The following is a 22,630-nucleotide window of genomic DNA, read 5'->3' as shown; positions in this document are numbered from 1 at the left end:
GAACACGGCAGCGTCCCCTCGGAACACAGGCCGCACAGTTTCAAGTCAACAGCTGCCATTTTTAACGCTAATAATACTGACAGGCGGCCTGGGCTTCTGGAAAGGCCCCCGCGTGCCCCGGCCCAGGCGTGGGCCCCGCGGGGGAGGGGCCTGGAGTCCTACCTAGATGTGCTACGCACTGCGTCCAACTACCTGTACTACTCAGCTACGTGCGCCTCCCCGGCTCCCTCCCCGCAGGACACGGGCGCCGGCCCTGGGCGCGGGGCGTGGGGACGGCCATGCTAGAAGCCAGAGCTGATGGTGCGCGCCGCCTGGCTTCCGGGTGTCCTGCCTGAACCTGAAGGGGGCAGGACCCCACCTCCACCCATCCCAGCTCCAGAATTGGGACTCTCACGCCACTCCACCTCCCTTCTTTCCTGTCTCTGTCCGTTTTACTTAATTTTTGTCTGAAATTCATAGCGTTGGTGAATTAAGGCTGACAGAACCCTCAGATCTTGTGAGCAGGGTCCCAGTGATTTTCCACGGGTATGACGATGGGTCCCTTGGGGTCAGTTGTGCCCCTGAGGGTGCTGGAGGGCAGAGTGCATGGCTGCTGCTGAGGGCTTGGTCCAGGGCCCGGCCAGCAGCGGGGCAGGGCTGGTGGTCGTCATGGTGACCTGGAGCATCTGCTCTCCCTGTATCAGTCTCAGGAGGGTCCGCAGTCGGTCCAAGGACGACTGGGTGCCCCTCTGCCGGGCCAGCAGGCTCGTCTTCAGCTCCAGGCATGTCTGTCAGGGGAAAGGAGGCCAGAGAGAAGGGTCTCAGAATTCAACTGTGCACGCATCCTGGGCAGCCATCCCTCAGCCTCTCCGAAAGCCCCTCCCGCCCATGGCAGAGGCCTGAAAGAAACTAGGCAGAGGGCCTCACAGAAACCAGGCAGCAGGGCAAAATGGGATTACTCAGCAGCTAGACACACAGGAGAAGTTTGTTTTGAATTTGGGGCTAGTGATAGTGTGCTCGCGCAGGCGCGTGGGAACTCTCTGCTCACGGCTGCGACGCTACCTAGCTGGCCACATCCGTTTCTCCTCGTCCTGGACAAAGCTCGGAGCCAGGTCTGACTCGGCTGCGGAGCTGCACAGACCTTTTTGGATCGCCAGCCTGTTTTCTGCTCTTCCTCTTGCAGGCTGTGTTCCCGTCTATTTCTAGCCTTTATTTAAAGAGCCAAGGACTGACACATGGAGTTCAAGTTATCTGTTGTTTAGGCCAACAGCTTAAAATCCCTGAGGCTGTCCAAAACCCTAAGATAGGAATAAACAGAGAGCCTCCAGATTTAAAGAGTTTTACCAGGGCATGGCAGTGCTGTTACCATCATCACTATCACCACAATCACCACCACCACCACCATCAGCATCACCATGACCACCATCACCATCACCTCCATCATCGCCACGACCGTCACCACCATCACCACCATCATCACCACCACCACCACGATCAGCATCACCATCATCATCACCACCACCACCATCACCATGACCACCATCATCACCTCCATCATCGCCGCCACCACCACCACCACCATCACCACCACCACCACCATCATCACCATCACCACCATCACCACCACCACCACCACCATCACCACCACCACCACCACCACCACCACCACCATCACCACCATCACCACCACCATCACCACCACCACCACCATCACCACCACCATCACCACCATCACCACCACCACCACCACCACCACCATCACCACCACCACCACCATCGCCGCCACCACCACCACCGCCACCACCACCACCACCACCACCACCACCACCATCACCACCATAACCACCACCATCATCACCACCATCACCACCATCATCGCCATCACCACCCTACAGAGGAGAAATCATTGCGGTCACCTGACAGAGGAGACGGGGTCAGAGGCGGCCAGGGCCTTCCTGAGGTCAGAGTGGAGGAGGAGGAGCTCAACGGCTTGATAACTGTTTGCCGAACGAGCCACAGAGCTCCGTCCTCCACCTTCTGACGGGCTGAGTGACGCTGGCCAGTCTGTCTGCTCCTGGCGCCGCAGGAACCAGACGCTGCCGCTTTGGGCCCGCAGCCCGTGGGCCTGGGGCAGCCCCGCCCCCACCCCGCCCCGCCCCGACGCACCTTCACTGCCGAGGCCAGGCGCCGGTCCCGCTCCTCCAGCTGCCGGCGCTCGCTCTGCAGCTCACTGCCCCTCTGCAGCAGCTTCTGCTTCTCCTCTTCTTTGACTAGAAAGAGGGCCAGGCCAGCAGTGAGGAGCCCAGGTCTGTGCCTACCGGCCGCACCCCCTGCAGGCGCCAGTGGCCCGTGCTGGACGTATGGGGACCAGAACGCCACCCTCCCGCAGTAGGTGCCCTGCACGCAGGACCGGCCGGCGGTCCTCTCTCCACAGCTCTGGCCCAGAACCTACTCTGACGGGCCCGGAGTGGGTCCGGCGCCTGCAGGTGGGCTTGCAGGGGAGGGTAGGTGCCCTCACCCATGTCCTACCTGTCTTGTGGGTGACGTAGGAGTGCACGATGGCCAGCATCCCGGTCCAGGGCACACCCTCATCTTTCTTTAAGGCCTGGAGGGCAGAGGGGAAAGGAGCAAGCAGGCTGTGTGTGTGTTTGCACACGCGTGCACCCCGGGAGAGGCTGGAGCTCCCGATCTGCAGGTTCCTCAGCTGTGACTAGGGGCTGGGGCCGCGCCTGCCCAGGGCATCTGGCTCACAGAAGCTGCTTGGTGTGGGCAGGACACGCCTATCACTGGGGCCTCACACAGTGCCCACCACAAGCAGACCCGAATGCCTCACGAATGCATAAGTAAATAAATGACCACTGACCCCATCTCCCGTCCCAGGACCTGAGAGCAGCCAGTGATGGCCCACCATCACGCAGAACTGGGGAACAACCTTGCTCCCCCTCTGCACCCCCTCAAAGAGCCGCGGCCCCCAGGCTGTCACAATGCAGGGGCTGGCAGCCCCCACAGGGGACAGCCCCTCACCCCTCCAAGCCCGAGATGATGGAACTCACCCGAGTTAGTGTTTTCTGAAATAAAGAGCCCTCCCCTATGCTTTTACAAGTAGGATGCTCTGTGGAAAAGCTATACTTTTAAAAAAGCAATCAACGCCCCTCTCACCACCCAGCCACAGACAAGATGAACACTTAGAAGTATTTCTCCCAGGTTTTTATTCTGCACAGATTTGCTTAGCCGATGGTCAAACTACAGAGCAGCTATAAAGCACGGGGGGCCTGCAATGGACGGTCCCCACAGCGCATCACGCAGCTGAGAAAGCCCGTTCTACAAACAGCCCCCTCGCCCCCTCCCCATACCGTCTCTGCCTCCGCAGGGACCCCCTGGCCCCTGCCACACAGAAGCCCGTACCTTCTGCTGGCACTTGGGGCACACCCACACACCCTTGGGTGCTGTCTTGAGGGGTGGGTCCAGGCAGCTGAGGTGGTAGGCCCCCGGGCAGGTGCCACAGGGCTGCAGGTTGGTGCCACGCTTGCAGGCAGCACAGTGCTCATCGTGGGTGCCCTTGTTCTGAAAGACAGGGCGGGTGGGAGGTGAGTGGGGTCTCCCTACCGGCGTGGGACGCAGCCATGACTTTCAGCAACTCTGGGAGAGAGGGGGGAGCCCGAACCTGACCAGGAGGAGCAGCGGGATTGTAGGGCACCCAGGGCGCATGTGCTAGTGTCCCCGAGTGTTTGCGCTGGGCAGGGGGTCCTACTCTGTGGCCTCTTAAGAGTACCCCCATCCTCCTGGTGGGTCACGGCGCTCCTCTGTCTCCACGCTGTGGCGTGCGCTGCCCCATGGTTGTTGGGAGGACTCAACAGGATAAGTAAGGCAGGCAAAGTACCATCTGGGTGGGAACCCAGGGGAGGGTGGCTTTCCCTTTCCTCAGTGATCATCTGCAGTCATCATCACTGGGTGGTTCAGTCTCAACTTACACACCGCCCGGGACAGGGAGCTCACTACCTTTCAAGCCTCGGCTACGCTGAGTGAGGGGCCTCCTGGGACCTGCAGCCTGCACCCTCTCCCGCCACCGGACAGAAACGCTTCTCCCTGCACATTCCATCTGCTCTCCAGCCACGTGCCTGCGTCTCCCACCTTCAGATTTGGAAGGGACCAGAGGGCTCTCATCTGGGAGGACTCATGCCGCCATGACCGAAGGCTCCAGGGCTGCCTGACAGAGGCCTCGGAGACCCTGTCCTCCCCTCTGGTTCCTGCTTAAGGGCACAGGAGGGGCGAGCCCCTTGCCCGAGGTCCCGCAGGGAGCTGGAGGCAGAGCCAGGGCCAGCCACTGCGTGTCCTGCCTGGAAACCCAGGTCGCCAGCGCTTCGGGCCCTGCACGGGTGGGACCGCCCAGGCACCTCCCGTCCCACGCCTGCCCGGGCTGGGCACAGGGTGGCCGCGGGCAAACGCTCCAGGCCCCCACCAGAGCTCATACCCGTCACCTATTGGTTCTCAGCAGCTTGACCATTACGGGCAGGTAGGGAGTGGAAAACTTAGAATCAGATCTGAAACTTGGTGAAGAAAACCACTGAATAAATTCCTGGCCATGCCCTCCAATGAGGTCATGACCGGTCAATGTCTGGGAAGCAGGGACGTGCACAGGGACAAGGGGTTGGGGCTCAGAGGATCACAGAAATGTGGGTGTATGGGGCAGACCCGGGGGACCACAGTGTCTAACCCCTCGAGGGGTGCACAGTGAGGACCAGAGAGGGGCAGCTCTGCCTAGGATCACACAGTGAGGCCATACCGTGCCTGCTAGAGCCCAGCCGGCACCCAGGACATCACGGCTCCTGGGGTCCCTGCGTCCTCAGCACCAGGCAGGGAGGGCTGCAGCTTGCACCTGTGGGCTGCCCCCCGCAGCAACGTCCAACAGCTGGGCATGCCGGACAGGGACCGAGACAGGGCAACGCTCTCGGCACCGAGACGGGAGCCCAAAGGCCCTCTGCCCCACTCCAGGACAGCAGGACACTGGGGCCCTCACCCTGGCCAGGAGGGTCCCTACCTGGACTGTGGAAAGCCTGCCCCACCCCCCAGGTATGAAGAGAGGACACATACCTTCCAGCAGGGGTCCTCAGTGGCTAGCACAGGGAAGAAGGGCACAGAACGTGTTAGTGGGTGTTCGGGCAGCACGATCAGGACTGGAGTTCACGAGGCCAGTGTGACTAGTTCTCACCCAGGGCGTGATGGGAGCACCCCGGGCCCCAGTGACAGCCGCTTCTCACCCAGGGCGTGATGGAAGTAAGGGTCCCTGGCCTAGTCATGGCCAGGACCCACCACGGACCAGGCTCATCGGGGGAATATGGCAGCAGGGAGTTGTCCAGTGGAGGGGACCATTGCTCCAGTGAAAATAAGGGACTCACTTTCCACACTGTTTGGCCATAACCCTCTCATTCTGGTAAGTGATGCCAGACCACGCATTTCACTGACCAGACCAGTCTGCAACTGCCGCCACCCAGCGGGAGATGAGCTTCGTGTGCGCCCAGCACCGTGCAGCTTACCAAGTGTCCCGTTCCGGCCCCGCTGCCCGTCCCAGCCCCGAGAGGCGTGTGCCGTCAGGGGCTCATTTTGGACCCCCGTAAACCAGGGCCCAGGAGGTGACGTGACATGTTAACTTCCAGAGTCCCAAGAAGAGGACAGCCACTCCCTGCCCCAGGGCTGCTTGTTGGGGGGAGGGGGGCCAGGGAACCAAACGGTAGTGGAAAAACACACAGTAAGGATTAAAGTTAAAAAGAAAATAAACTACTTGTTTTTTTCCTAATTGAAAATAAAAGGCAACCTCTTGGTTGTACTCGTGGATGTCGTATTTGTGGATGTTGGTTTCCTGGACCTGGCAGTCCTGCGACGGGGCCAGGTTGGCAGAGAAGAGCAAGGCCCACGCTCCCCGGGGTGAGGGCCTTGGGCCAGGCCCCAGCATGCCGGCACTGGGTGCCCAGTCTTGTTACACGGGAGGCTCCCAAGGCCCAGGAGGGAAGGTCCGCCCCAGGCTGCACAGCTCCGGCCGCCCGGTGAGTCAGAGGCAGGGCTGGGCCGAGGACCCAGGACTCCCTCCCGGCCCAGGGCAGGCGCCGGAGGCGTGGGAGCGTGTGCTGAGAGCCCAGCCGGGCCAGCTGCGGGGGCGGGGGGGGCGGGGGGACAGGGGCCAGGAAGCACAGGTGCTGGGGGTGGGGGGCTGAGGGCTCCCCCCACACGGGCACCTGTCAGACGGGCGCCCTCCCCTGCCCTCCTCCCCGACTGTGCCGCTGCCGTGGGCAAGGCAGGCTGGGAGCCCGGGCTGGGCACTGAGGGCCACCAGGTCCCCCACCCCCACCCGAGCCGCCCTGCAGCGTGGCTCACCTCGTGCCGGCAGGAACAGGGGGCTGTTGAGATAGTTGGACGCCAGCCGCTTCCTCTGCAGGGGACAGAAAACGAAACCAAACCTCCGGTCATATGGGGCCTCCTCAGGCTACGACCCCTGCCTGGGACGCCCCCAGGACAGGCTCCCCGCCCGGCTCTGGGCTCCAGCAGGCACCCACAGCCGGAGGCAGAATCAGGGACAGACACCAGGGACACAGGGCACGGGAGGGGTGGGCTGGCAGGGGCAAGTCGCAAAGGCTCTGCCCCAGAGGGTCCTGTGGGGACGCGGATCCCACTCAGCAGGGACCTGTGAAGACCCCCCACTGGGGCAAACCAGCAACAGAGCTGGCGTCTGGCCCCATCTGTCTGCCTCCTGCACCTTCCTTCCCAGCTGCCTCTGGGGTCCGGCGGGGAGGTGAGGGGGCTACAAGCCAGCGCCGCCAGCCCCACTTTTGGCACGTGGCCCAGGAGCCCTGGGGCCAGACAGAGTGTGGTCCTTGAGCCCAAACGTCATGGGTAGACGGAAGTTTCTGGTACATTCCAGAAGGATGGCTCTACCACTCACAGGCCACCCTGGTGGCTTTGGCTGTGACCGTTCAGAAGGACTGTTCTAGCGCCATGTGCTTGGCTTGAGACCTGTCTCTCTGGATCCGGCCAGGCTGCGGTCAGGGCCGCGGGAGGAGCCCAGGGAAGGGCTGCTCCTGAGGCTCCGTGCATGCCCCAGGCTCACGGTCCCGGGGCTTTGCGCTGGCCCCTTACTGGGTCGTCAGGTCACCTCTGGCCTGGGCCGGGCTCCAGAGACCGGAGCAGAGAGACAGTTCCGTCGATGACCACAGCAAAGGGACCAGGGACCTCATCAGACGGAGAACTCGCCGCTCCAGGCAGTGGGTGAGAAAGAACTCGGTGACATTCTTACAAATGGGACACAGCACACAGGGCACCCTGTCTCAGGGACAGGCCTGCCCGCCCTCCCAGCTGAGTTCCCATTCACAAGTCGGGACTGGGGACGAACTGCGCGGACTGACCGACGCCCAGGGAGCTGCGTGCGGCCGTTTCTGGGTTTCGGACGCTGCCCCTGGGCCCCGCAGAGCCTCGCTGGCCGCTGGCAACGACAGCTCAGCTGGAATGGACCAGTCACTGGCCTCTGGGAACATCACTCCGCTTCAGAGGGCTGTCCCCCGCTTTGGACTTTGGGGCCCTAAAACTTTGCCTCTAGTCTAGGGGACAATTCCAGGTGTCGCTCCGCACCGCCTGTGACCGGGAGACACGCCTGATCACTGCTGAACCAGCCAGAAGCCAATGCGCCCGCAGCCCCGCCGCACCCGGGGCCGCACGTGAGGAACGCAGCGGCCTCTGGCCCCTGGCCTCCGGCCTCGGCCTCCCAGCCGACTGAGCTCAGGGCTGAAGAGCCCACGGCTGACTGTCGGCCCGGCTCTCGCCCCGGGGAGGGCGGGTGAGGGAGGCCGGCCCTGGGAGCGCCCCCGCCCCGCGCAGCCGCACCTCTGTCTCCAGGAGGCCACTGTAGGCGGGGTTGGCTGTGCTTCTCCGTTTCCGCTCCTGGCGTTTGCTCTGGATCTCTGAAAGGCACACGCAGCGGTTACCCGGGAACCCCGCACGCGTCCGCCCCAGGCCCTAGCCACCACCATCCCCCCCGCCCCACAGCCTGTCTGCACAGCATCGATGCCCCACGGTGGCCCAGGGCAGGCTGGGGTCTCCAGGGGCCGCTGCCTCCGAGGCAGGACAGGCCTGCTGGGCTCAGGCTGGAGGACGTGTCAGCAGGAAGGTGACGGGTACCCGGAGTCCAAGGACCCACTCTCAGCTCAGGGTCCCCTGGGTGCTGGCGTCTAGCCTGGGGCTGCCTCTCTGGGGACCCTCGGGACAGCAGGCGTCCCTTGGTCAGGCAGATGCTGGCCTGGCTGAGCCGCAGAGCGAGGCTCGGGGCTCCTGGGGACCAGGAGCAGACCTGCCCCCTGCAGCCCCAGGCAGGGAGCCTCCGAGAGGACTGGGGGGTGCGTGCCACCTGCAGTGACAAGGACCAACGTGAGCTTCCTCCCGGCCCCACGCTCCCCGCAGCGTTGACGGCCAGGGGGCCTCCTGCATGCAGCTGCGTTGACATTATTTTCTAGCCTCTGTCTCTTGGCCCTGAATTTCCCTTTTGAACCTTCTCCACATTCTTCACGCACGCCCTGCGGCCCCTCAGCCTTCTGTAGAAATAACTACAGAATCGTGGGTGGAGATGTAGTTTTTCAAAGGAGAGCTCTTCATAGAAATCGTAACAACAATCCCAACTACATGAGCAAAGCGCTTGGGTTTCAGTCCCCACGACCCTGCCCAGTCGCGGAGGTGCACAGTGGGGACGGGGCTTGACCAAGGTCGCCCAGCTCTAAGCCGCGCGAGCAGGGCCTGCACACGGCACTTCTGACCGACCCGGGGCCAGACCCACGCTCCGCAGTCGGAGCATAACCAGCTCTCCAAGGCTGCCTGGTGCAGCGGCCTCCTTACGTTCAAGGTCAACCAGGAGCGTTCAGACCCCCAGGTGGAAAGACCAGAGAGGGCCCCCCGATGCGGCACTGCAGGGGCCACCCTGATGGGACCTCCCACCCGGACAGGTCACGGAGGTCAGGGAGGCTGAGCTGTCTTTGTCCTTTCCTGCCCACGACTACGCCCAGCCGCGACCAGTGGGAGGCCGCCACGGGCCTGGGCCCACCTCCCCTGCCTGCCGGGCTTGGCTGTGGCGGGCAGACGGGCCCCCGACGGGCACGTGGCCTCGCCAGGTCCTTTCCCACCCTGGGCCTCGGTGGCTCCCCGGCCGCACCAGAGACCTTGACCTCAGTTTAAAGACTGTAATACCCTGGGCGCCGGCACTCAGCTCGTTCCCTTCCCTGCCTTGATTTTAAGAAAGAAAAGCAAATCGCTCCTCCTTCCCGAATCCAGGCTTACAGGGCGGCGCTCTCATCTTGTAAAATGTCTTTAGCCAGCAAGACTGGCGTCGTGGCAAACACTCCGGGCTGGGAGTCAGGAGACCTGCCCTCCAGCCGGTGCCTGAACGGACTGGCTGCGGACCCTGGGCCCCGGGCCAACTTCTCCGGCTTCAGTGTCCCCACAAGGGCAGCCAGAGGGTCGCTTCCCCTGCCTTCCAGGCCCTAAGGTGATTCCACAATGTCCACAGCTGATCGGTGAGGGCTCCTCCCAGGAACGCACACAGCATGGATGGGGGCATGCACGCCTGCCGCTCCCGTAAAGGAAGGGTCTGGTTTCGACTGAGCCAGCCATCAGCTGGGGCGAGTGGGGGGTGGGCAGGCCTCTGGGTGGTCTGCCACACCCCCAGAGGACGGTCTGGTTATTATCCCACTTTGGAGATGGAGAAGCCAAGTCACCTACCCAGGCATGAGCAGCTCCAACACGGGGAGCTGGGGGCTGGCTCCAGCGTCTGCCCCTTATCCCTTCCCTGTGCTGCCTCCCACTGGGGGGCAGGGCACCCCCAGGGCCCCTCCACTGAGACAAGGAAGTGCCACACGGGGCTGTGCAGTCATGGAGCCAGGGAGAGCGGGGAGGCTCTGTGAGACTGGGGGTGGCCACCCCCGCCGGGCACCCGGTAGGCCTCCCAGGAGCATCCATCTGACCCGGGGGATCCGGGGACCCGCTGCTTCTCTCCGACGCCAGCAGCCCGCCTGCCCTACCCACCGTGCGGGCCAGCCCCAGCCCAGCCACGCTGCGGGGACCTCACCTTCCAAGTGCTCTGTGGTGACCAGGCCCAGCGCTACCATGAAGGCGGTTTTCTGAGGGAAGGAAACAGAGGGGCGTGAGGTCGGCCTTCCTCGTTCATTCATTCAACAAGCATCAGCTGACCACTTACCTATGCCGCCTGCTCATCTACTCTGCTCCCCTAGTTTTAATCTGATGGCCTTGTTCTGGCCCAGGACCCCATCCAAGGTCCCACATGGAGCCAGCGCGGCTCCTTAGCTCCTCCGGGCGGTGAGGGCCCCTTGGACGCTCCTTGGTTAACGACCTCGGCAGTGGGGGGGGGGGCTGGGCGGGAATGCTGTAGGACCCCCTCCCTTCACTGGGGTTTGCCAGGTGTTTTTCTCGGGGTGACAGTGGGGTTGTGGGTTTGGGGAGGACACAGGGGAAGTGCCCTCTCATCACACCCTCTCAGAGCCATGCGGTCCACGTGACCGATCTCTGTGATGGTGACCTTGACTGCCCTCTGTTCCAGTCTGTCCTCTGAGAGGAAGTCACCGCGCACGGCCCCCGCCCCACAGAGCTGGGGCCACGTACGCTTTTAAACACATGCCCGTGTTCCTAGGGCGTGTTGGCTTTTGAATCTTGGCTGGAGAGCCCGAGGTCACAAAGCAGGTTCGCTGCGTCTTATTTCAGTACCTGTGGCTCACACCCTGCAGGCGGATACGCGATCCTTTGGGAATTATCTGAGAAGGACAGAACGACTGAGCGCATTTACTGGGACGACGTTAAAATGACAAATTAACTCAGGGCACGATGGCAACTTTAAATATTAATCTTCCCCACCCAAACCCTGGTGAGCCTCAGATTTTCTTCTTTTGGTCTTCAAAGCGGGCGCTGCGCATTTTTGTTGTGATGGTTCCCAGGCACCGATCCTTCTTGCTGCTGTCGGGCGAGAGGGGTCGTCTGTAAAGCTTCCACCGCGGGGCCAGGCCGTGGGACGTCTGTACGTTGACATCACACCTGCCACCACGCCAAACGCTCTTACTGTCTGCGCACGTCTGTCCTCGACTCTCCTGGGTTTTCCACCATTTGAAACAGTGACTACTCATCCTCCTTTCTAACTTTTACCTCTATGCTGTTAAAAATACTTCTCCTCAACTTGTCGCCTGTAAGTGATATTCTTTGACTGATTTAAAGTTCCAATGAGGACACCTGAGACCCCTGAGGGCTTAGCCTCCCTCCCCAGCCCTCCTCTCTCTCCGCCTCACTCAGCCGAGTCTCTGACGCGTTCCTCGTCGTCGGCAGCCGTCCGTCTCGAGAGACGATGGTGTAGCTTCTTAAGAGTCTATCTGCACCGCCGAGAATGGCTGTGCAGTCCGACTCGGGAGTGACACGGTATCTGTCTCCTCCCGTGTTGAATCGACATCTTGCGATGACGCTGGAGTGTCCTCTCCAGTGAAGCTGAAGCTACAGAGCCTGGGCAGGGTGATATGGAGGGTCTGCTGTTGCCCATGCAGCAGACCCCCCCTCTCTTCGCAGCTGAAGAGTCCAAGGGAAAGACGGAGTCAATATAGCTTGGCTTCAGGTGCGCCGCAGGAGTTGCCGGTGTTGACTACAACGTCAAACCGCCTTAGGGACTCCGGCTCCGGATTTTCTGTCGGGGTTTACTCCCTTAGCCTTTCCCCTGAAGAGGTATGCCGCAAGGCAGCGGAGGTTTTTTGGAGTCAGAGTTTTCCTTCTCTGACGCGTTACTGGAGCAGGTAACGCTGAAACGCCCCTGATGTCCTTGTGCCGTCTCGGTTTTGCCCTGCAGTTGATTACGGGGTGCCTGCCTCAGTACTGGCGCCACAGTGGCCCCAGCAGGCTCGTGGTCGGCTGGGGCCGAGCCCGTAGTAGGGTCTCTTCAACGGCCCCTGGGAGTCCATCCCCTGAGTTCTTGGCAGATTTAAAACTTCTCCGTGGCCTTTCCCTTGAAGGCCGGCCTGGCTGGGTAGCAAGTCCTTGGCTCTTTGTCCTTAGGATCTGCCATCGCTGCTGGGCTGTGTTCTCATGTTCAGTGCTGCGTGGAAAATTCAGAAGCCAGTCTGATCGCTGCCCCTCCCAAGTCCCCTGATCGCTTTCGCCTGGGTGCCTAGAGGACCCTTCCGCTTCCACTGAAAGTCAGCAAGTTCCTGGGTTGTGTCTCTGGGTGGGCCGATCGCTTCCCCTGCGACTCAGTGTGGTCACTCAATACACAAATTAAAGTCTTCTCTGATTTCAGTAAACTTCTCTTGAATTCAGTTAAAACCCACTGAAGCATCACCACGCCAAGGAACACGGGCCCCTACATCTAACTCCTGTAGGACGTGGGCCCGGGGGGACGCCAGACTGACGAAATGACGGAGGGGCTGCCGGGCTGCCGCAGTGGCGTCCTGCGGCCCGGCAGCTTCTGCCAGCCGATGCCCGTCCGGGCTGCAGGGCGGGGCCGCCGGGCTCAGCAGCGCCTCTGGGCCCCGTGGCCGATCGGACAGTGCAGGGCCCCCGGGAATCCCGGGACCGGCACCCACGTCCCTGGCCTGACCTGGGAAGACTGGGATGGACCAAGAGGCCTATGCTCCTGCCTCCCAGCTCCCCACTCAGGAGACAGCTTACCGGCCACCTGAGGACAGGTAACAGGCAGGCCACCTGAGGGGCCAGCTGCCTCCCATATTAGAGCCTAATTCACATGGGGGGGAGCCTGAGTGGATTTACTCTGCTCTGCCGTCCCGGGGTCCTTCCCAGCCTCCAATTACCCACCGGTTGTACCTCCTCCGCTTGTCCTACGCAGGAACCACTTTCTAATATTCAAACACTCATCCTGTTCTGTCCTGCAAACTTGCCTCGCTTCGGCCTCCTTTGCTGCCCACAGGCTCTGCGGCGCCCTCTGCCGTCACTGCGCACTGACCTCCCTGTGACTTTTCCCTGAATGGTTCCAGCTCGCGCTCACTGTCCCCAGGGCTCTGGCTGACAGCCGCCTCTGCCCTGAGGCCTTGTCCTCGGCTGTGCAGTTTCCTCCTCCGTGGTGACTCGTCTGTGCTTGCAGTTTGCCGTCCTTTCTTTTCACTTCTTTTCCCGTCTTCTTGGAAAAAAATAAGTCTTATCTCACCTCCTTCTCCTCCGCGGAGCTGGAAGTTACAGGTGGCATTTTATGACTTTAGCGGTCGGCCTCGATGCTGGAAGCCCACGTTCTTAGCGACACATTTTTCTAACGGAGTCTAAGGTTATGTAATATTTCTTCTTCCCCAGAGGAACGGGAACCTTGGCGTGCGCTCACCCCCTCCCAAACATCGCCAACCAACGGGTGACTGTCGCCCGGAACTTCCCTCCCACCTGTTTTGAAAAACAAAACTGGGTCTCTTTTGCTGTCCTGCCTTAAGTCCGCTGTCACCTACGGAGATGGCGGTGCGCTGTGGCTCCTCACGCCCGCCCCCACCCCTGTCCCCCCACCGCCCCGTCTTCTCGCTCACGCACAGCTCTTTTAATGGACAGTGTGAGGGGGGTAAAAGCCTTAGTCTTCCTGTGTCGGAAACGTCTCTGCTTTGCCTGGGCTCTTGAAAAATGACTTCACTGGGCATGAAGCTCTGAGCTGGCAGTTCCTTCTCTGAGAAGTTTGTGGCCATCACTCTGCCATCTCCGGGGGCTGGGGACCCCACAGCGCTCCTGTCGTGCCTTCGCACTGACCTGTGGCTCCGCCCTGTCTTCACAATCCCTCCTTTGGTCTTTGGGCAGAGATGTCTCGCCCTCCAGTTTGATTCTTACTCATCCGCCTGATAGATGGGGACAACTCTGGTCTCAGAACTCACACCAATGCTCCTCAATCCCAGCACACTTTCAGCTCCGTTCTTCAGTTACTGCTTCTTCCCTTTCCCTCCACCCTCTCCCATGAGATGGGAGCTGAGGCCTCTCCACCCTCCTGTTTCCCACCCGCTCTTATGTATCTGTAAATGTACTTTTGGCCTTGGCGTCTCCGTGCCATACCCGGGACACCGATTCCAAAGCACACACGGTCTCGTTCGTCCTGTCTGGGAACATTTTCTATTTCCACTAATCACTGTGTTTTTCATTAGCAGATTTTCAAGTAATTTTTATGTTCATCTGTTCTTGTTTTATTTTCATGACTTTTCACTTCATTATTCCTCGTGGATATTCTTTCCTTTCCTAAACATCTCTGAGTACCCTAAACATCTTATCTAAAAGTTGCCAGGAGAGTATTCCCCCAAATCAGCTTCATCCTGAATAAATTCAGGTTTCAAGCGCTGACTTTTACCGGCAGTCACTCCCGGCACTAAATCTCTGCACGTGGCTTAGAATTCCGTTACAGACCCGTTCTAGGCACAACTCCCTTTTTGCTGTGTATTTTATTTTCCCTGCTGTCTCGCTCCGCTTCGTCTCCCCCCACAAGTGCGCAGTTGCCGTGGCCTGCGCCCCCCACCCCCGTGCAGCTATGGCCAGGCTCAGACGGGCTCCCGGACACAGAGAAGCTGGGTCCGCTCCTCTCTTGTCCAAGGGGCTTTGGGGACCTGCTGCCCCACCCCACCCCCGCCCCCCTGACCGATTCTGAGCCTGGGGCGGGGGCACTGGTGCCGCCCCCGCTGGTGCTCTGGACACAACAATGCACGGACACACCTTGGTCTCCGCCTACATTTTATCTGCTGTTACTGTGGGTTTGCGCACACGGGGACCCCCAAGAGTCATCCTGGTGGGATGTGCTCTGGCGAGTTCCAGGAAGGGGGTGAGTTGGTTATTTCTGAATTTAAGCAAGATCCTTCTAGCTGCAGTGTAAAGAGATAGGGAGGACCCCAGCCCGGGGCAGGAGCTGCCTCGGGCGCCCGTGACTGGTCGTGGGCAAAGAGCAGAGCCAGGGTGGCTGCAGGGCCGCGGGCTTCCGAGAGTAGCACTGTCCCCTGCCCTGAGGACAGGCTCGAGGGTGGTGGGTGGCGCCCACAGTGCCCCAGGCACTGCTCAGGGGCTTGGCAGGCGCCCGGGAGGGGACATGTCCCTCTCCCACTTCACAGACAGGACAGGCGCCTCGAGACACCAGCAGCACTGCGATGCACACCAGGCAGCCTGGCCACTCAGTGGCCATCCCATGCGGCAGATCGGCTGGGACCAGGGCTTGCCGGGAGAGTGCCCACTCCGAGCGCCCGCTGCTGAGGGTGGCCATGCCCTGGTCTTGTCGGCTGACCTCACGTGAGGCCTGTCCCCACCCCTGCACACAGTCCCCAGACCACAGCCACCTACCTCGGGGTTCTCCTGGCTCGGGGGCGGGTCTTCCTTCTTTCTGGTGGCCTGAGCTCCCTGAGACAGGTCCTCCGCGGGCGGCCGTGACCCCGCTGTGCTCTCTGGCTGTGTCTGCACCTGAGGCTGGATGATGATGACCTGGAAGGTGCGGCGGGAGGTGAGGGGCGGCAGGGGCGGGGAGGGATGGCGGGGAGCTGGCAGGGTTCACACAGCCTGGCTGAGGCCAGGTGGTGGCTCCAGAGGAAGCAGGAGGACGCGGTGTCCGCTCTGACTCTCCTGCCCATGGCGAGCGCATGTGCCTCCGACGGCCCTCCCATTATGGCCGGTCTGCCCGAGAGATGGGCCTGGGTTTGGGAGCGGGAGGGCCCAGGTCCAGTCCTGTGCTACTGCTTTCCCGCTGTGGGGACCTGGGGAGGTCCCTCTGCCTCTACCCTTAGCTTCCTACTCCACCCTCCAGGCATCAGGGACAGAGGTTGGTTTCTTTATCCTCAGCTCAAGTGCAGGTAAACTGAGGCGGGGGGGAGCAGAGAGGCCGGGACACTTAGCACCCCCTGGCCATCCCCCTCCCCCCTCCTTGCCCCGTGGCCCCAGGTGCTCACACTTGGCTGGGGGTGGGGGTGCAGGGAGGAACAACAGGGTTTTTCTCACTCTGAGGAGCCCCACTGGGCCCCGGGGTGGGTAGGGGTATGGAGAAGGAGGGTGGGCCCCAGACCCACACAGAGTCACCCAGAGCAGCCCCGCTCAGCCAGCCATCGTCGGGTCTCAGGGTCGTCACTGGGTTTGACCAAAGATCAGAGGCTGAACAGTTGGAAACAGACTTCCACGGCCCAGCCCCTGCCCAGGCCGGGACCGCTTCCCTCTGTGGCCCAGCTGTTTTAGGTGCTTGTTTTGGACAGGGAATCGGGGAAGAATCATCATCTTTCACGCGTCCCAGGAAAGGAACCCCTAGCCAGCCAGGGGCGCCTGAGTCAGGAGTCACTTGAACTTGCATCCCCCACCCCCACCCCCGGAACACGCGGTGCCTATCTCCTGTGCACGAAGGGAAGATGCATCCCGGTCTTCTGCTGGCTTAAGGGAGCGCTCCTGTTCTTTGTATCCCAGTTGTAACACCCCGGAATTCTCTGGATGGAAAATAATGCCCCTTTTTATATTCACAGGGAGAAAAGCATTAAGATCCCCAGGAGAAAAAAAGAGCAAAGAATATCCTCAAACGAGTCATACAGAAGGAGTCAGAATCCCTGAAAAGTACAGGGAAAACATTCGAGCTTAATAACCACCAGATAATTCAGCTTCCAGGAGCAGGTATCTGTCTGCACTGATTAAATGAGCACAAAGTGTTTAAAATGCCAACAGCGGACGCTGGCGAGGCTGCAGGGAAACGGGCACCCTCATCGCGCGGACACCCGCCAAGCACCCGCTCTGGCCCGCGCGCTGCCCAGGGCGCCCACCTCCTCCCTGCCAGCTGCCGTCCGGCTGGCGCGCGTTAGTCACTCTAGGCCTTTAGAACACGCAGGGCGGGGTCCGTGGGGGCGAGGGCCCCAAAGCATGCAGAGGCGCCCTGTATGCAGGGACATGTGCAATGTGACATCCAGGCCGGGGAGTGGAAGGAACACTGGCCATAAACAAGAGGGAGCCACAAGAGGGAGCACCCTTGCAGACCCTAAACTGGGAACAGGAAAAAGAGGCCAGAGAGAGGGAACAGCACCTCGTACGCAGCCCTGAAGGCCCCAAGAGCACAGCGGGGAGAAGCAAGGAGGGGAACAGGGGGGCAGTCTTGACTTTAATTTTAAATCTGGGCAGGAAATCTTAGATTTCTCCATTTGGACACCTGGGGTACCAAAGTGTCGTTGGCCACCTCACGCCACCAGCGGAGAGCCATCCTCAGCACGGAGCTCCTGCCAGTCACCCCTTCCGCCCCACGTCTTATCATTCATTAATCATCCTGAGGAATGGAGGGATCCACTCGCTGACCAGCCAGTCTTGTCGGACGGGTTCCCTCTGTCCCAGGCCACTCCCTCCCGCACCCACGCCTTCCTGCCGGGCCCGCCCACTGATGACTCGCTCACTCGTGCCCGCTCATCCGTTCGGCCCCCGGGCCCCTCTCAGACAGCTGCCCGCGTGGGTGGGCACCCCCTCACCTTGCTGTCGGTGCTGATGAGGAGGGGCTGGACTTTGAGGCTGTCGCTGACCACAGACACAGCGGCATTGCTGGGGGCGAGGGCAGCGGCATTGCTGGGGGCGGCGATGATGGCGTAGGCCACCCCGGCGCCGCTCAGAGAAGAGGTGACGGCGGCAGGCTCGGCGAGGGCCTGGGGCTGGCTGCCAGGCGTTGGCACATGGCTCACGGTGTTGTTGGCGGTGGGGAGGGCTGGGCTGGGGTTCTTGATGCTGACCACGGTGGCCTTCTGGAATGTTGGGGGCTGCTTAGGCGGCCGGTCCCGGCCTGGGGTGACAGGGAGGCTGTCTGGAATCAGGGTCTTTGGCCTAACCTGGGGGGAGGGATGGCTGCATGGTCACACAGACACACAGGCGGGTGAGGACAGGCAGTGACCGGGCAGCCCTGAGCGGGGCCTGGACGCGGGCAGGACAGAGCACGGCCCCGCCGACCTGGCTCAGACGCCTGCGGCGGAGGTGAGGGCGTGTGAGAGGAGGGCCTGGGTCTCATGGCTCCCGGGAGGCCCCTGTACCAGCCCCTTTGCAGGAGAGGGGGCGCAGCCCAGGCAGGGGACGTGTCCTAAGTGCGGAGCACGTGGTCTTGCCTCTGTCCTCCCTCCTCAAACAAGTCACTCCGTTCAGAGTTTCTCATACACTTTGACCATGACCCCATAGTTTAAAATCATCATTACTTCATGACCCAGCCCAGAAATGAGTTATTCAAGAAACAATGCTATGATGTGTCCATATTGTCTGTCCTATTCTAGCCCAGCCTAGTTTATTCCGTTAAAAAAAATCCTGGTCATTACCCACCAAGATGACTTCCCAATTCCTCACTAGGAAAAACTGGGTCTGGTCCGGACACTTCTGCAGGACGGGAAAAGGCAGGCGAGGGAAGGGGCCCCTGCCCAGCCCAGCGCCCACCAAAACCTCAGTGCTGGGGGGCTGGGGTTAGATGCCATGGGGACGGTCAGACAGACACCCCCCCCGGGGCCCCCCTCGGGCTGCTTACCTGAGGTAGCACTGCCGCTCCTTGCCCGGCCAACCTCTGCAAGGAGCTGACCTGAGGACCCGTGACAGGCACTGCGGGGATGGATCCCAAAGCCTGGAAGACAGGGGGTGCTGCTAAGACAGGACGTGGGGCGGGGGCAAGTGCCCGCGCGGGGCCGGGGGGCGGACAGCAGACTGCTCTCTCCGCTCTTCAGTACGAGGTCTCAGTCACAAAAGGGAGAGATATTCACGCAAGCAATCTCGGAAGCCAGAGAAAGACAAAGAATGGCATCACCCACTGTCCCTCCTTAGCTTCCTTTAAGTAAAAACTTTACACAGCGATACACAGGATTCTGTCGCCTGGTTTCCTACTTTCACTCAAGGGAGCGAAGGCTTTTCCGATGTTGCTATAACCTTCAGAAGTCACTCCCAGGGCTGCTGAGTCTGTCACTCGGCACTCAGTCAGCCCCTCCTCCTGGAAACGTGGGTTTTACCCCATCATCTCCCAAACGCATAAACAAGGCTTCCGTGAACATCTTCGTGGATAAAGCCATTTCCACGTCACAAAGTATTTTCCTCGGAGAGTCTGCAAACAGGGGCTTCCAGGGTAGGAACTAAGAAGAGCAGGAGTATTTTTGGCCCTTGACACACATCCCCACTGTGCCCCTCAGGTGGAAAGTGACCAGGGCACACGCTGACCCACCCTCGAATCCCAGCTCCCAGGCCAGGGCTTGCTCCGATGCTGATGCCCACCAGCAGTGGGTGGGGAGTTAGGGTGGGGAGACGGGAGGTGACAGCCTCCCGGGGACCCCGGGCCCACTCACAGACCGGTGTGTCCAGGGCACCTGCTTGCCTAAAGCCTCCACTACCCACGGTGGACCAAGGGGCAGTAATTCAACATGAGCAAGCTGAATTTATCTGAGGAATGCAAGGCGGCTTTACCATTTGAATATCCGTTGGGGGGGGGGGGCGTACTATATAGTTATCTCAATAGACGCAGAAAAGCACTGACCAAAATTCAACATCTTTTCAAGACAAAAACATCAGCAAACTAGGACTAGAAAGCAAATTCCTTAACCTGATAAAAGTCATCAGTAAAAACCAAGAGCTAGCACCATACTTAATGACGAAGGACTGAAGGCTTCCCCCTGAGACCAGGAATGAGGCAGGGATGTCCCCTCTCACCACTCCTACTCACTCACCATGGGACTAGAGGTCCAGCCAATGCAGTACGGCAAGAAAAAGAAATAAAAGGCTTCCAGATTAGAAAGAAGAAATAAAACTGCCTTCATTTGCAGATGGCAGTATTGTCTACATAAAAAATCTTACAGAGTCTGCAAAAAAAGCTCTTGGAACTAATAAATGAATTTATTAGCAAGGTTGCAAGATACAAGATTAATGTACAAAAGATTGTATTTCTATATATTTGCCACCAACATTCAGAAATTTAAAAAATGTTTAAGTGCCACTTGCAATAGCATTAAGAAATAAGGAATACTTAGGCCCTGGATGGTGTGGCTCAGTGGACTGAGCGCTGGCCTGCGAACCAAAGGGTCACTGGTTTGATTCCCAGTCAGGGCACAGGCCTGGGTTGCCCACCAGGTCCCCCGTTGGGGGCATGCAAGAGGCAACCACACAGTGATGTTTCTCTCCCCCTTTCTCCCTCCCTTCCCCTCTCTCTAAAAATAAATGTTTTTTAAAAAAAGAAAAAAAAAAAGAAAGAAGGAATACTTAGAGATAAATATGACAACAACTGTTTAAGACCTATATACTGAAAACTTCCAAATGCTGCTGAGAGAAGATCTTACAGATCTACATAAAGAGAGACATACTGTCGTCCTGGATTAGAAGGCCCAGGACAGCTAGATGTCTGTTCTCCCTGAATTGAGCTACATATTCAATTACAACCTCAATCAAAATCTCAGCAGGCTTTTTGTTTTTTTTTTGGTAAAATTTGACAAGATGATTTTAAAAAGCAAAACAACATCAAACAAGGCGAAAGACTTAAATTGCGTGCCTTTAGGACCAACGACAAAGTTACAGTGATCAGGACAGTGTGGCAGAGGTATTACGTTATTACAGAGATCCGTGGGGCCAAACAGGGTCCAAAAATAGACTCACACGTATTTGAGCAACTGGTTTTCCGCAAAGGCAATTAATTTAGTGGGTAAAGGGTAACTGTTTCACAAATGGCATCGGAACTAGTGGGTCCTCATATAGTAAAAACATACGCAAAATGACCTCAATCCGTACCTGGCACCATAGTAACAAAGAAAGAAAGAAAAAAATCCAAAATGGGTCAGAGACCTAAATGTAACACCTACAGCCACAAAACTTTTAGGAGAGAACATAGAAAAAATTGGGGGGTCTTTGGGTTAGGTAAACAACCACATGTATAACATCAAAAACATAATCCACTTAAGGACAAATTCATAAACCAGCCTTCAAAAGTGTAAAAACTCCTGAAGTTATAAAAACAGCATTAAGGGAGCTTTTTTAAAAAGCCACAGACTGGGAAAAAATACATGCACATCAGTTATCTGGAAAAAAGACTTGTATCTAGAATACATAAAAGAACTTTCAAAATGCAGTAACAGAAAACAACCCACTTTAAAAATGAATAAAAGATTGAAGCAGAAACTTCCCTAAGATATGCTGACGGCAAATAAGCCTACGGAGAAACAGTGGGCATCACTAGGTACGAGGAAAACGTAAGCTGAAGCCTCAGAAAGACACTCCCACCGCCTACTCAGACGGGGAAGGCCGGCCAAGTCCGGGAGCCGGAGAGGGTGCGGCGCACTCCCTGCTCGTGGGCACGGAGCACGGTACAATGAGCTTCCCACAAAGTTCAGCATGTTTGTGTCTCCCCAAAATCCATCCTCAGAGGACCAAGCCAGCTTCCATCTCCAGGTGAGGAAGAGGGTCCTCACCAGGGACCGGATGAGCCAGCTCTGTGACCTTGACTTCCGCCTCCACAACTGTGAGAAATGTCTCTTGTGTAAGCCCCCCAGGCTGTGGGGTTTTGTCACTGTCCCACCAGGGCCACTGACCATAAGGTCCAGCCATTCCACTCCTAGGCTTTACCCAAGAGAAAGGAAAGCGCGTTCCCACCCAGAGACCACAACAGGCCACAGGAGAACGCCTGTACACACACCCCCACACTGGGAACAGGCCCACAGAACGCCTGTACACACACACCCCACACTGGGAACAGCCCACAGGAGAACGCCTGTACACACCCCCCCACACTGGGAACAGCCCACAGGAGAACGCCTGTACACACACACCCCACACTGGGAACAGCCCACAGAACGCCTGTACACACCCCACACTGGGAACAGCCCACAGAACGCCTGTACACCCCCCCACACTGGGAACAGCCCACAGGAGAACGCCTGTACACACCCCCCCACACTGGGAACAGCCCACAGGAGAACGCCTGTACACCCCCCCACACTGGGAACAGCCCACAGAACACCTGTACACCCCCACACACTGGGAACAGCCCACAGGAGAACGCCTGTACACCCCCCCACACTGGGAACAGGCCCACAGAACGCCTGTACACACCCCCACACTGGGAACAGCCCACAGAACACCTGTACACACCCCACACTGGGAACAGCCCACAGAACGCCTGTACACACCCCACACTGGGAACAGCCCACAGGAGAACGCCTGTACACACCCCCCCACACTGGGAACGGGAGCTCTGCTTTGACCTCGTTCTCAGCACTCGGTCGCCGATAAAGAAACAACCCCCGTGGAAAATACCGACCCCTTCACCTGCTGCGTCCATGAGCGACGACACCTCCGGACTCCAGCCCCACTGGGTTCCCTCGGCTGCTGGGACACGGATGCCCCGGGGCCAGGGCAGCGGGAGGGGCACGGAGACCAGGCGATTCCCCGGGTCAGAGCCCCAAGTCTTTGACAGGAATCTGTTATACAAACGAGGCGGCTGAGCGGTCACCCCACTTCCCACTCAGAATAATGGGATCCCTCCAGAACACCCTCGCCTCCCCCCACTGTCCTTTCTGCTCCTGCCCCCGACTCTGCCCAAGTGCGTCCCTCGCGTCCTTGCAAACCTTTCATTCGCAAGCCGGGGACACTCTTCCTGCCAGGACGGCCCCTGCCCTGCGGCGGGATTTACCGACACGCGGGAGCCCGGACAGTTTACAGCCACACTTTTGTCAAG

The 22,630-nt window shown here is 59.4% G+C and overlaps 1 protein-coding gene across 1 annotated transcript in view; it reads right to left on the bottom strand.

Annotated features, from left to right (window-relative positions):
• The window catches only part of PHF21B (PHD finger protein 21B), a 63,015-nt gene continuing 40,385 nt past the window's right edge, over positions 1-22,630 (bottom strand). Inside the window, exons 3-13 of the mRNA XM_090275314.1 lie at positions 18,458-18,550; positions 17,430-17,696; positions 15,292-15,429; positions 10,076-10,127; positions 7,849-7,925; positions 6,349-6,403; positions 5,071-5,093; positions 3,385-3,543; positions 2,509-2,584; positions 2,146-2,249; positions 1-767 (exon numbers count right to left, since the gene is read on the bottom strand). Coding sequence (XP_090131440.1) covers positions 549-767; positions 2,146-2,249; positions 2,509-2,584; positions 3,385-3,543; positions 5,071-5,093; positions 6,349-6,403; positions 7,849-7,925; positions 10,076-10,127; positions 15,292-15,429; positions 17,430-17,696; positions 18,458-18,550 — 1,263 coding nt within the window. The 3' untranslated portion in view covers positions 1-548. The remainder of the gene's footprint in view (positions 768-2,145; positions 2,250-2,508; positions 2,585-3,384; positions 3,544-5,070; positions 5,094-6,348; positions 6,404-7,848; positions 7,926-10,075; positions 10,128-15,291; positions 15,430-17,429; positions 17,697-18,457; positions 18,551-22,630) is intronic.

The sequence above is a fragment of the Furipterus horrens genome, unplaced genomic scaffold (assembly GCF_987537825.1).
Source record: "Furipterus horrens unplaced genomic scaffold, mFurHor1.1.pri manual_scaffold_4, whole genome shotgun sequence".
NCBI classification, from domain to species: domain Eukaryota; kingdom Metazoa; phylum Chordata; class Mammalia; order Chiroptera; family Furipteridae; genus Furipterus; species Furipterus horrens.
Note: the sequence above shows the minus strand (reverse complement) of the source record. Positions and strands in the feature narration are given on the sequence as shown.